Below are 15,212 nucleotides of genomic sequence, written 5' to 3'. Positions count from 1 at the left end.
CTCTTCCTTCTCTTTTTAATTGCACAATTACGGGCAATCGAAGGATGACTCAATGACTTTCTCTTCTTTGAATATTAACTAAATGCTTTGTTGATTTTGCTTGTTGTTACTCGCACACCGACACACACGCACAGATTCGAGTTCGTTCACTTTGTTCTTGGCTTTGGCTGCTGCTCTCGCTCTCGCTCTTTCTCTTTTATGTCTTTATTTAGCTTTTTGTGTTTCTGTCTTCGCTTCACGTCCGCACGCTTCGCTGGCTGGATTTTGAATGCGGGGTGAGCGCCTGCCCGTTGCTATTTATACCCAGCCGCTCTCTCTCTCTGTTTCACTCTCCGCCGCTGCGGTGGTTGTGCTGCTTGTTCTGTTCTGCTCTCATTTCGCTCTGCTCGCACATTAATGTGCTTTGCCCGTGCTCGCATTTCTCTCTCTTTCTCTGTCTTGCTCTCGGTATGAAGTTTTTTTGTTTTGGTATTTTTGTTGACATCGTCTCTTTCGTATTTTGTGTGCCTGCCCGAAAATTCGAACCAAAAAAAAGAGAAGCCGTAATTTGTTGTTGTTGCTAGGGCGCTTGAGCGTGGGCGTGGCAGAGGTAGAGGCAAAAAAGCAGAAGCAGCGGCAGCAGTGGCAGCGCGGCGGCCACCTTGCGCGCCTGTTGCCATGCGTGCTGGCAGCGTCGCTGCCTTTGTTGTAACTGTATTCGGCGCAAAGTACAGTTAGCATATTAATTGTATTAATTCGTCAGGCAATGACGATGATGAAAGGCATACGAGGAGGATTTCTTGTAAAGTGAGACAGAGACTGACACTTGAAATATGGGCAAAAAGTGGGCCTAGTAGGTGTATCCATGGGACATGTATCTGTCTTACTGCCGACGAGCCTTCCAGCATCTTTCTTTATGTGGAGCACACAGCCTTACAAATGATCGCAACACTTCCGACTAAATATTATGACAGTCTCTCATAAATTCACGCTATACATACATATACCATATAAGGTGCATTTTTTCAACAATGGGCTCATCCCATGCAATCTTTATTCCCATTAGAGCGGAACAAGTCGGATATGATCTGTACGTTTTTCGTTGGAAAATTTCCTTTATAAAGTAATATTTACGAACATTTCGTTGAGGATTATACTGTAAATGATTAATAATTATTATAATTATTTTACTTTTAATTATGATACTCGTTCAATGACTTCTTGAATAATGTCAACTAAATACAAGTATTTGTGGTCAATTCATCATGTTACAGATTGTAGAAAAGTTATAGTAATTCCCTGGGGGTTTATCCCATGATTAGCTGTTCTGTTCTTGTTTTTGTTTGAGTTTAGTGTCCCATTTCAGTTGAATATTTTTAATGAATTAATGGATTGATGTGGAAATAAAAAATATGGCATATTGCAGACCGTGTGAGTGTGATATAGGGTTTTTCTTGATATATTTATGCCATGAATTCTAAAGAAAATAAACACACAAAGTTGTTTTGGCAATTAATATGATTGTGTGGAAAAATATTTAATTAGTTTATTTATTTGGTATTTATCATAGTGCTAAATTATTTTCTGATATTGAAACCACTAGTCAGGTATTAATTTAAATGTTATAGTTTACAAAAATTGATTTTTAATACTAAAAATGTGATCTGTAAACTTTAAATTCGAATACGAAGAATGCTTGGGCTTTATTTTATTTTATTTTGCCTTGGTTTGTTTGTTTTATTTATGTATTTTCATTCATTTCATCCTTCAGTTTCAAGTGTATATAAGTATAAATCTATGTGTGGAAAACTCCACCCACAATCTCGTAATGTTGTAACCAGAAGCACACACACTTACACACAATCGAATCGAAAACCTTACGGCGAGCGTCTCAAGTGCTTCCACTGGGATGGGATTGGGACGGCTGCCACTTAGGGGTGGCTCTGCGTCATCGTCTACGGCGACGGGTACACTTCTATGTCTAGGTCTATTGTGGCCAGAACTACTTGTAGTCTGCCTCGCTCGCTCTCTGTCCGTTCCATCTCTTTCGCGCACTTATAGTTGTTTTTTTTTGTGTTTTTCTGTCTTCCTTCTCTTTGCCGCCTGGGCTTGGCTTTTCCGGGTTCACGTTGTCGTCGCCGTCGTCGTCGTCGTCGTCAGCATAAATCGCAGCAGAGGCGTGGCTTATTTCCTAACAGCATTTCATGCTCCAGAAGTCAAAGAGGAAGCCAAAAAATGTGTGTGTCTTCTCGCTCTTTCGCCTTAGCCCATTGGGGGACCCCAAAGTGGTTCAAGTTTGAAATTTTGTTTTGGGTCTGTTTCTGTTTTTTTTTTGTATTTCTTCTCCTGAGTGTGTGTTTGTGTGTGTTTTGGGCGGAGTTATGCTTTGGACCTTTTTCGTTTTGTGGCTGAAATGGGTGGAGTCTCAGGTCGACGGTCTGCTGGCCAAAATATGCTGAGAAATTGCCCCTGAAAACGATTATTCTCGGGATAATTTGCGCATTTAATATAATTGAGGCTCTCGAATGTCAATTAGTTCGATGATTGCCCTCTTAACTACCTCTCGGCGATCGCTAGATCCCCTTGAAGATGTTCATCTAATTTTCCAATTGCTCAATGAGGCGTAGTCTTCGATAGGAATCGCCTTTATGTTTGCTCAATTCTTGTTTTCCTAAAGGATTACCACATGGGTACCTTGGAGGCCCAAAAGAAATCCCACCAGTCATGCGGGTAATTATGGCAAATATTATTTAAATTAACCAAGCTCTAGATGGGTTACGTGAGGGTTGAACTTGCCAGGAAACCCATATATCATTTGCATAGCTAATTGTCTCTGACTGAACCCAACAAATCCTAAGTCGTTCTTATGGGGGGAATCTTGTCTTGTGGCTTATTGAGATTGTCAAATTGGCTTTTATTTGTTTCGATTGAGTTTTCAATCTGCATGTCAAATGACCCACATGATGTGGTTGGACTCATTCCTGGAAAGTGTGTCAATCCCGGAACCGCAACAAATCAGAATCTCGGGATTCCGAAATTCACTTTGCATTAATTTCATCAGACTCCTCTTTCTGACGTGTCCCCCGCGCGTTGTCTCTGACGGCTGTACGGAGAAACTCATTTGCGATCGAGATCTGGGGACTGCCTCAAAAGTTGGGGGGCTGCACATTCCATAACATTCGCAGATGCTAATGAGTAACATCATCAATGCGATAACAGGTTTTTACCGTACTCATTGGATTTTATTTACCGTTTTTGTTGGCAAACGAATTTGATTTTCATACTTATAACAAAGAATTATTATTTTGAATGCTTTAATTCCACATTCCATTAAATCTCACCTTAGTAGGTTTTTATTTAAGGTTTATTTTATTTAAAAGTTTTACGAAGATTTTCTTAAGCAATCTTAAGCTCACCATAGATACCAATTGAGTTTTGGGTATAAAAATAGTGACCTTTTGCAAACGCCTCACAACGTTCCACTTCATTTCACTACGTTAGTCAGGATGCGAACCCTTTTTTTGTTGTTACTGCATAACCGAAATCGCCATAATCGCACTGCGGCTTTGCACTCCCTGCGTTCTCTTTAATCTCAGCCACCCTCCCATTTCTCACTCTTTGGTGTTTAATTTGTGTTCGTTTTTTATGAGCTCTACTGGTGGTCGATCTTGTCCAGAAATGTTTTCGTTTATTTGATTTCCCATTTCTCGATAGAGAAACAAAGACAATTGCCAAGTGATCCGTAGCACATGGGTCATTAACTCTCGCTCTACCACACTCGGGGATGAGTTCGCTCCCCCCGCCACTCACTCGCTCACTCACTCATTTTGTAACGCCTGTCATTGAGAGCTGCTTAGGCAGACGGACGATCGTCGTTGTCGGAAGCTTTAAGCCGAAACCAGAGGCAGCGATTCCCAGGCCCCAGCCGCGTCGTCGATGAGTCATACACACAGAGAACACCAGCGCCGCTGCACTGACACGGCATGTGGAGTGTGGGGGACAACACTGCCCAACGCGGCGAGATTAGAAGACCGATCATTGTGATACCCATTATACCCATTCTGGAGCGTCTCTGCCAATACTGATGGTTATAGTCATGGGGACTGCACTGCTGCTTGGTGCGCGTGGCAAACGTTTGATTAGATTCATCATACCCGCAGCATAGCTACTACCCATAACGAGACCCATTTAATGTTGTTGAACGAGCCGAGTGGTTGGGTAAAGAGGAGACGCGGGGAGGAGCTGGGTCTTGACGATCGTCTCACCGTCTGGTGGATAACTGTTCACGGACTCGGGCACTGGTCCTCCATTCCCCCCGGTGTTCTCTACGCTCTCGAACACACACCAGACGCAAAAAAGCGATACACCATGCAGGAAAACTGATATGCCGATAAGATTGGACGTGGATCGTCCACTTGGACCGTCCGTCGCGTCGCCGACTCTGCCTTTGTTTAATTTATTTGATTGTTCTTTTTTTTGTTTGCTCACCGAAGATCCCACTGTCCGTCCCAGTCTTCTTGCACAAACATGTCAGCAGTGTGGGTTCATTTTCTTCTCTGTTTTTTTTTTTTGTTATATTTTTATTTGAGTAATTTTCGCCCCTTTTTTCCATAGATTTTATGGTTAGATAAGACATTTTCGGTATGTGCTCTCTGATTTTCGTTGTGTTCTTTTATTTGGGAAAGGTGCGTGCATCGACATGTCTGGCCTGCTCTTCTTCTGGACCCTCTCTGTGTACACATTTGCTTTTTGTCATTATTTGTTTTTAGTCTTAGTTGCACCAATATTTTACTCATGGGCAGTAGTCAAGTGTACCAGTGGAATATGAGTAGGGGCACAGACTCTACGTTCTTCCATCGTACATAAATGAGTCATGCATCGAAGATACGATGTCGTGTGTGTGTGTAAATATGTGAAAATTAGAGGCACTCACACGGTAGGATAGTTTTGAGGCACTTGCTGAACTCTTTTCACTTGGAAATTAAGAGTCTTAAGCGGGGACCGTATATAAAGATTATTATTCTTTTATTTGTTTGAAAAATCATCCATTTAAGGTAGCCGCACTAAGCTCTAAAGTAAGGATAAACTATGCAAATGCAAAACTATGGAGTATTGTTTTAACGTAGAACGTGCATGGGCCATAGGAAATGTATACACATTCAAACGCCTGTTACAAATGAGCAGCCTGAGGAAAATTCAGATGACTATAAGAGCCACGATTCCAGAATTTGATATGATGTCTCCTGATGAGGGTATGAATAGTAACTAATCCAAAATGAATATCTTTAATATTTGTACATATGTATGTATTTTACATAAAGTACATTTGATGAAGTTCTCAGAGAGTGTAAAAGCCTAGAGTGCATTCGTACACCAAGGATGTTTATAATAAAAGTATTTTCTGAGAATCTACAAGCCCTTACTGACGCTTTAAAGGAAAATGGTCTCAATCCACAACTTATGTAATTATAAATTCAAATAGGAATTTCAAGAAATGGTAATCCATTGCTAAAATTAAGAGCATGTTTATTCCAGGCAAACAAGAACCAAAATGGGACTATTTATATGCAAATTATGTATTTGGGATGCTCTGAAACAAATTTGATTGACAATGCAAGATATCGGGAATTCTTAACAAGCTCATCAACCAAAATCAAAACTCAATCAATTAAATTTAAATTCATTTAAGGGACGAAACATAATTTGTACATATCTGTACATACTTATGTACATATTCATATTGACTGAAAAAAAAGCGGGGAAACAAAAAAAAAAATAAACAAAAAATTACGATAATTGCATCCGTAGAGAGAGGGTGAAATTGTTGAATTAAAATAAATTATATAATTTAATTTATGTTTATGCGTGGGGAAGGCTCCCTTCCCTGCATGATGTGCTCGTGGCTATAAAACATTTTCGGATGGTATCGTTAGCTGCTTCCTGCATACTACACTCGTAGCCAGACACGGCGGCGTCCCTCCCCATCCTCCATCCGCCTCTTGATCCTATTCAAATTTTTGCTTTTATCTATTTTATGGCCAAGTATGTGAAGAAATAGTCGAAAGTTTCATGGCAATGGGGGGGTGTTGGACGTATGTAGTGTTTGGTTTAGGGTATCCATCCAGTTTTATACACTTTGATTTCGATGCTTTCCTCCTTTAGTTTTATGGGTGTGCATCTTTTACGACCTGCCGCCGTTGGTTAAGACTGTAGCGGGGGCGGAAAGACCATTGATAAGAGCGTCGATTCGCATACGTGACATTTGCAAATTTTTTAATGCGCCATTTGAATTGGCACTGATGCTTCCAACCATAAAAGATGCTCCATGCCTCAATGGGGGAGTGCCACACGCACACAAAAGACAATTTGAGGCGCCATGTGTTGCATATTTCATGGCATTTTGACGCAATGCATTAAATTTGCAAGAAAAAACAAAAAACCAAAAGGAAAATGGCCAGAATCAGCATGCTAAAGCTTATATTCAGACTAAAGGATACCCGCTAATCGGGTGTATTAAGTGGAAAACTTATTGGAAACGATCTACCGACTACAGTCATGTTGGTTACTTTAAAACTATCTTCAGCTAAAATGTAAGTTTTGTAGTCTTTCATAATTTGTGTACGTATCAAAATAAAGCAGGAAAATACAACACTAAAATAAATTGAATGTACCAAAATGTAACTTTTTATCCCAATAACTGGCACATGCCAGTTGCCCCTTGGTTTCCTTTGACAATAAATCGAATTGTATCGTTTTAAACGCATTCTTCTCACTGTACATAATATACAATTCCAACTATTTAGCAAACCCTTCAGCAGTCTCCCACTAATGGGTAGCAAAGAGAAAGAAGAGAAAACTGTAACATAACGAGTTGAGTGAAGCAAGATGGAATAGGTTTTAAATGTTTAAGTGGCCATAAAAAAACATTATTTTCGGCATAAATAAGCTAAGTAAGCGATATTCAGCATAAACAAAAGCTAGAGCCTGGCATGACGTCAGCAAAGAAACCTTGCAACACACTCCATAAATTGTATCAACCATATAGACTTGGTGGTGTAATGTAATATTTATTTCGTCACCCGTCCACCCATTTGCATATATGTAAATATTGAACATCATTTTTTGGGCAATCCCCAAAAATCAAATTAATTTTAATTATCGCCCACAATTTGATGATTGCTTCTTCTGTTCCGCCCCGTTCGGTTTTGTGTTGCGTGTATTTAAAATGCTCAACGCCTATTCTGGCCTATAAATTGTCCATGGTAATTAAGTATCGCAGAAGGCGATAAAAGCGCCGAGAGCCGTTCCACGACTGTCCCTTGAGATGATGCCAGGCCCAGGGCTGGCTGACAATAACTCATAAAGGCATTTTAGCCTGTCCGGCCTGCCCTCGCGCATTTGCCGCGGCTAATGACCAACAGGACTTTGGGTCTTCCTCCACAAATGGTGCGCAATTAGTGTGCAATTTTTGAGCGCTAGGTGCCCGCGCACATCTGTGACCCCCGTCGCAGTCGCAGTCGCAGTCGCAGTAGCCGGCCCACCCACTTTAAACACACACATGATTAGCACCGAGTGTGTGTGTGTGTGTGTGTTCTCGGCGTTGTAATTGCTTTTTGTAATTTATGCCCGCCACTCGGCTGTCGATGATGGTGTTGTTCCCCACCCGCTACTCCCACAAAGTGTATTTGGCTGCTGAGAGCAACAGTTCCTTACCTTCCACAGATACAAACCCATCAACTTTGGGTATAATGATCACGGGTTTAAGGAATTACAATTCTGAGGAGCTTAGACGTCAGCTTTGGGAGTTCGGTCATGGAAAACGATCTTCCTTAAACGATGGTTCCGACAAGGGCATCTAAATCTTCGGCTATCCAGCTTTGCCTGTCCTTTCGGTTATTTCCTCTTTTCAGCCATCAACCCATGTCGCCTGCTCCTGCTGATGATGATGCACTTTGGGTCCATCATTATGACAGCTGCTTGACGACCGAAAGGGTCGTCCTCTGCTTTTTCGTTTGGGTTTTTCGTGCTGGGGCTGGACTCGTTCGTTGATTGTGTACATTTTTCTTACTTCTTTTTTTTTGTATGCGCTCTGCGACATTTGACATGTGGAATTAGCGCTCACAGCTAGCAGCTTGCAGCTGATGCCACAGCCCGTACAGCTCAGCGAAATTTCGTCATGGCGATTAGACCTCACACCCACAGGTTCCTTTTTGGCTTCGATTGGACTGATGCTGCTTACTTTTTCTGACTTCCAGGACAGTCAAGCGAATAGTTTATGGTAATTTTTAATTATCTTGGCATGGTTTTCAGATGAATTTATGCACACATGATTGGGGCTCTTTGGCTAAGTCGATGCCCAGTGGGTACTCCAGGGTGGCGCAGGCGCCAGCTCCCCATGCAGACCCATAAAAAATAAATAAAAGCTCGGCCTCCACCTGCCCTGTCGCTGCCAACGCGTATGTGGTCCGTCGCTGGACAGATTCTGGTTCATTCATGCACAAATTGTTCAAAGTGAAACTCATTCCCGGCTGCATTTGGCTCATTTTTGGTCCCCTTTTGGTGTGCCCTTGTACAGGGTATCCATGAATCTATAAAGTACATTTTGGCACTTTTATTTATATATTTTTTATGTACAATTCTTAAAAATATATACATAATATTTATGTAGTGTGTTTGAGGCTTCGGTCAGCTTTACTTCTGTTCAGAAGAAATGTTGCAAATGCGCTTTTACGCTTTTGACTTCAATTTCTGCCAGGCAGGCCGTAAAGCTCTTTTGATATTTCACTTTTCAAACATATTTGCTGCTGTTGTTTCTTTATTTTTGTTGTTGTAATCGCATTAAGTGCGCTTATTTAACGCAAATCTGCCCGGAACCCGAGACATCATCAGAGAAGGCTCTGATCCTGGCCCAAAACGCTAATGATGACTAATTTGTTTGCTTTTTGCCAGAGTCCTGTTTCTGTCCTTCCCTCGTGGCTGAATGTACTCGTGCGTTCAGTGGGGGCACATGTGTGGTGCGGCCACAAGTGTTTGCCAGGGACTTCATCCTTGGGCCTGCTCTCTACCAATTCCAATTCCACTTCCACTTCCACATCTCTCTGCAGTCGTAGGAGTTTATTTTTTGTTATTTTTGCAACATTTAACGCTTATTTGGGTCTTGGCTAAGCTTTCCTCTCCCGGCTCCGGGCTCGGGCTTTTCAACTCTGTTTGTTTTTTCTTCCATTTTGCGTATTTGTTGTTGTTGTTTTTTTAGACAGCCTTTTTGGAATCCGTTTGCTCTGGCGTTTTGTTGTTTTTAGATGCAGCGCACAATTAATTTCCAATTAGCATTTTGTTTGTCTCGAAATGTTGAGCCAATGATTTGGAGGGTGACACAGCTGCGAGGTGGGTGGTTGGGCAGCCAGCAAATACATTTAGATGTGCAAATTTATTTTAAAGTTAATCCTACTCCTGTGGGCATCACTTTAAATTTATTTTTGGATTCTTCTAAAGGAAGAATTTCTTCATAATTTATTGCTCAAATAAATAATACTCCAAAATCAGGAAATCCCATCCGTAATGTGGTCTGCCCTCTTATCCATTTCTCAACCAAAAGTCTTACTGCTGCTCCAGAAACTAGCAAAAATCAAAAGAAACACCGCTCAATCCGCTTAACTAATTTACTCGCCCTGGCAACATATCCACTCTCTCCTAATCGGACATACCAAAAAGAGAAACAGCAGAGTAGAAAAGGAAACGAATGGTGTGGCAGGGGGCAGGACAAGCAATTGCTAAATGAACAAATTATGCATCGACCAAGCGAGACCCCTAAGACGAACAAAAAAAAAGAAAGAAGGGAAAGAAGGAAAACGAGCACTTAATTTAGTTAATGTAAATGCAGGGCAATCCCAAGTCTTGGACGGACGACCTGACATTTGACAGATGAACTGCTGGTGCTGCCGTAGGATGAGGGCGGGAGAGCTCTTTCAATCTTGATGCGACTCAATTTGTAAGTCCTAGCGGAGCAGAAGAGACAAAGAAAGTGGACTGGACAGAGGCCACAGGACAACTGGAGTGGCTGTACACGAAAAATCTTGTACGGTATTCATTTTATTTGCAAAATATTTTATTTGGCTCATTTGAGCATTGCCTTTGTTAATAAATAAACAAACATAAATGAGCATTATATAAACAAATGAAGTTATTGCAGCAGCTACAGCCAGTTAGGCCTCAGGGCATGTCCAAGCTTATTCCGAGGCATATTCCCCGAGTTCCAGCCCAGAGCCCCACACTGTGCTCTGTGTTCTCTGATGGTGGTAGTAAAGAGCGAAAAACCTAATGATTTGATTGCTTATGAAGATGTAACTCATTTGAGTCAACCCTTTTTCGACAATTATCCTCTTAGATAAACAATTGCAGACGCAGACAGCGGAGGAGAGAGGACGAGTCGTTATCAGGTTTTCTTTACTTTTCTTTTCGCGCAATATTCCAGAATTGTACGTTGTTGTTGCCTTTGCTTTTACACGTATTTTCTTTTGTTTTCCATTTGGTCGTAAAACGTTTATTTCATTTATGCTGCGTTATTCCCTTTGGAGATGTAGTCATAACATCAAAAAAATGCACCAATAAAATTATGCAAAAAAAACCGAAACAAAGGACGAACAGAAAAGGATTAAATCCACATCCACAGGAAGTGGATAAGTCTAGGACTCGCGGCAGCTGTGTTTGTTCCCCTTTTAATTACTTTCGTATAGAGCCGAAAACTATAAGCAGCGCTTCAGTTTTAATGGCTCCGATCGTAAATGTAAATGTCTGGGGAGTCGCTCGATGGATGGTTCAAGGATCGTAAACTAGAAAAAAGCCAACTGAAGCTCTCCTCCACTCATGTTCTTGGCCTATCAATTTGCCAATTCATCCCTCACATGGCTTATGTGGACCTATATGTATATATCTTTCTCTCTTTTTATTTACAATCTGTCTGTTTAAGAAGTAAATTGTATAAATTGTATGAATTTTTGGCAATTTTTAGTTGGAAATATGGAGTGGATTATACATAAGGTGTTGCCTTATTCGATTATTCTTTGATGGGGCTCCTGTTCGTCAATATTTGCTCCAATTTACATCTCCAAATTGTACGCTCTTCCAATTCGGGGTATCCCAAATCCTGTCTCGGAGTTTGTAACACCGCGTAGGAAATAGAGATTAGAAATTAGAGATACAATTTTTGGTCTAGTTACAATTCATAAAATGCATAATACTTCACATTCTGGCTTGATGTAGTTCCAATTGTAGCATCCAAATAATATTGTCAAACTCTGACTGAACTGTTCTCAGTCCAATCAACTTTAATATGGTTTCGCGTGAGTCGATATTTTCAAAATTCAAAGTGACACATTCTAGGTTAATGCAGTACTGCGATATCAGATCAAAAATAGGCCCATTTAGAGCATCAAGAACTGGCAGAATTACTCGAGGATCGTCGCCTGAATAGCTGCAGCAATCAAGCGTCTTGAATTTATTCTGAGCTTTGTATGCATATTGACTCATTGGCCCACTGACTTGAGCCGAATTCAGTTGGTCTTTTTGATTCAGGTAATCGAATATTTGATCCATTATTTCAATGGGTAATTTTGATAACATTTTGAATGAGAAATGTGAACACGTTCTAGCAAAGAGAAGCAACCGGAAACAGTAAAGAGAATTTACGTACATATCCATCAGGGCTGAGTGTGCGCGTCTGAGTACTGGGCTTTAGAAGCCCCTGAGATTTGTATTTTATTTTCGCATGTACAAATATAATTGAAAATATATCGGACACCAATATTTTCAAAGGGAAATAAAATACATTTTCAAAGGATTAAATAAGTTCTCATATCAAGAGCCAATCAGTTGGAAAATCACGAACCAAACGATGACCAAAGAATTTTGATAAATATACGAAAAAAAAGAAAAGAAATGAAGCAATCCCGTAAGCCTTAAGACCCGCACCTCACGTTCTTGTCGGAGTTGTCATTCACGCAATTATTTCTAATGCTAGGACACGCACCCTTCTGCTCTAAGCCAAAACGCATGTCAATTTGTCAATTTCGCATATATTTTGCGGCGATTCTTTTTTTTTTTGTGTTGCCTGGAAACGACGTCGAAGAGGAGGACTTCTTTTTATTGATATCGTCCGGGCAACACGTGTGGTGGACTGCCTGGGCGTTGGGGAAGGGGAGGGTCCACACACACACACACACACACTTGCCACAACAATGTAATCTGATGCCAGTGTCCGTGTGGTCCACATGTCCGTGCGATTGCCGTTGGGTTGGCATTCTGTCAAATCATTATGGCCCCAAAAAATAAATATGCTTTCATTCGGCGAGTCTTTCTCTGCCATTTGCCATGGTTTTGGCAGTTATCCGCAAGAGGTTATTTGATATTTTACAGTTGATAATAGTCAAAAGCACGCACAAAAGTTTCCACATCACACAGAACAGAACAGAACAGAACAGAACTGATATATAATCGTACATATATGCTGGATCATTATAGTTGATTGATGTGTGTGTGCGCCGGGCGGACGGGCTTCGTTTGTGATTTGATTTTCCACTGCGGTTTAGGATTACTTTGCACACAACTGTACTAAAAGTTTACCGGTGTTTGTAAACTGTACTTAATGTGGCAAATAGTCTGCACAAAATAACGTTTATTTTTGTTCTAAATGAATTCTACAGGCACACGCAACTGTACCTTAAAGACTCCATAGCCCACACCCCCGACCAGGGGCTGAGATTTAATTATGGGAAAATAAAACAAAGTGCAGAAAAAGTCAACAAACCTAGTGATTGCTTCTCAACTTCTCCCTTTCGCTTCCCTTCGCTTCCCTTCGCTACACGTAATTAAGCACAAGGCCAGCCGCGGTCCACTCTGTCTCACTCTAAGATCCGTGCCACTCAGGTTAGTCCTGATAGGTCCGAGAGGACAGGGCCGTGCAGCAGGAACAAGAGCAACCGGGAATCGCCTGCATTGAATGCATTTAACTCTTTCAGTGGGTTCTTTATGGTCGGTCATTAATATGCTTGATTATTTCCCTTGACTGGGTTGTCCTGCAGCCCCCGGGTTCTCTGTCCTTCTGCCGACGACACGTGGCCGACGCCGTCCAGCGCCCGCATAAACATTTTCATCCTCAAGTATCAACTTCCTGTGTGGCGCGGCATTGTAAAAATAAAACCAGAGCGTTGTGTGATTCTTGTGTGTTGAAAAAATATACAAATAATGTTCTCAAAATGTGTAAGAACTTTTGGCATTACCTTGATATCAACCCCCGACAGCGGACTGGCTGGCTGGCTGGCTGGCTCGATAAAGGGTTAAGTAGCAGCGGCAGAGAGTGACAATCTGGGGGTTGGGCCACGCCCCATTATTAAGGCTGATTGACGCCTGTTTTCTGTAATTTTGTAATTGAAACTGAAGTCGATTTTTGCTTTTCATTTTTTTTTTAAACAATTTTTATGTTCCTTCCTCTTGTTTTTGTCCTTTTTTTCTTATCTTTTTGTTTTTGTTTTACAATCATTTGTTTGGTTATCCTTTTGATCTTTTCGCTGGTTTGTCATCTACCCGGGGAGGGGGAGGGGGACTAATGCTCACTGCCAGGCTCGGCTGAGTGTATGGTGGGGTGCTTCCTTCCGTCCTGGCTTTTGCTTTTCTTTTTTCTATATTTGTATTTTTAATTTTTGTAATGCAAGTTGACAACAAATTATGATATTGTCACACTTTTTTTTGTCTCTAGTGAGGCTGAGAATGGCATTTGTTATGGCTTTGGGTTCAAAATATCCAAGTAAAGTGTTCCCTAAATATGCCTTAACCTTGCCATGCATTTGTATGGTTATGTTTCCTCAAAAATTCCGTAGAGTCTGGGAGAAATGATCAGCCATTAACCTCTCTACAGCGCCTGACAATAATTCATATGATGAAATATGGAATATTTCAGCCGAGAAGGGGTAAGGAAGGGTCTCACCTCGGTCATCAATTTCGGAGGTTCGCCCTGCTGCCTTAATCTCAGTATATCAAACTGTCCAAGTGCCTTTGGCTTCGTATGGTGTTTGCCAGGTTCTGGTGCGATGGTCGACCACTTTAACCAAAGTTTCAACCAAGCGACAAGCCCTCAATTATCAGATTTGCATGAATGATACTCTCGCTCCTGATGCGGTTCCCCTTTGCTGGTTGCCGGCTGCTGCCTGATGGTCAGGATATGCTCGAAATGGCCAGGATGCTCCATCTGCCTGCTTGTCTCTCTGCCGCAGCATAATATTTCAAATCAGGCGAACGGAGAAGAGCTGAACTGCTCTCATTATCAAAGCACAGCATGTGGTTAGCAAGGGCAAAACTTCCTGAAAGGAAGTCAACCCCCAACCATTGCATGCACTGGCTGTAGAGTGGCAGTAGCTGGCACCCAAGGAGCCGTAGCCATGTGGCCCCCATGGATGATGAAGCAACACTGCAGAATTTCAGTCAATTTCCTTCGAAATTGTTTTTTTTTGCTGTTTTTTTTTTTTGTGTGTGTTAGACTCCAGCTCAGCTCTGGTTGGGCTTCCTGTGTCTGCGCCGTGTTATAGATGGATCCCTGTTCGGCATTGTTCCCTGGTAGCCTTACAAGCGACAGTGTTAAATGGTTGCAATATGTCATCAGGTTGCTGCTGCCCTTCTCCTCTCCTCTGGCCTGCTGCTGCTACTCTTAGATGACTGCCATGATAGACCAATCATGCCCAAAACAGTAACACCAGCCACACACAGAGTCCTTCCACAGTGTCCTGGTGCTCAGGGTCCTCGCGGCAGTCCTTCCGTCGTTCCGTACTGTTTCGTTTCGTTCCTTTGCTGCGATGGCGCCATTTGTATGAAAAATCGCCAGGATGCTAATACGTTTGACTTCCGTTGACGGATTACCGACTATTTTCGGTCTACCCCGAGCCCTGGCACTGGCAGTTTTGCAAAATTGCTGCGTTTCACATTTCATTTGAATATTTTACTCGAATGTTTTTTTCTTGGTTGTCTATTTGGCTGAGTGGAGGCGGCATGATAAAGGGAGCCACTCTGTGGGCAATGCCATCTGATAATTTGCTGTGCTGCTGAATGGCAGCAAAACAAAACCCGATAAGTAATAGGCCCTAGACACCGGGCAGGTTGAGTTCACCAAAAGCACTTGGAGAAAATCAAATAATATTTATACAAAAATAGGAATAGTAAAATAGAATTAAAAGTCTGATTTATCGGAA

At 41.7% G+C, this 15,212-nt stretch overlaps 1 protein-coding gene across 1 annotated transcript in view; it reads right to left on the bottom strand.

Annotated features, from left to right (window-relative positions):
- LOC117580540 (cell death protein rpr) overlaps positions 1–15,212 on the bottom strand; it is a 30,178-nt gene that overhangs the window by 843 nt on the left and 14,123 nt on the right. Inside the window, exon 3 of the mRNA XM_034267134.1 lies at positions 14,661–14,673. Within this exon, the coding sequence (XP_034123025.1) occupies positions 14,661–14,673 (13 nt within the window). The remainder of the gene's footprint in view (positions 1–14,660; positions 14,674–15,212) is intronic.

This window comes from Drosophila guanche, unplaced genomic scaffold (assembly GCF_900245975.1).
Source record: "Drosophila guanche unplaced genomic scaffold, DGUA_6, whole genome shotgun sequence".
In the NCBI taxonomy this organism is placed as follows: Eukaryota; Metazoa; Arthropoda; class Insecta; order Diptera; family Drosophilidae; genus Drosophila; species Drosophila guanche.
This window is presented reverse-complemented; position numbering and strand designations above follow the sequence as displayed.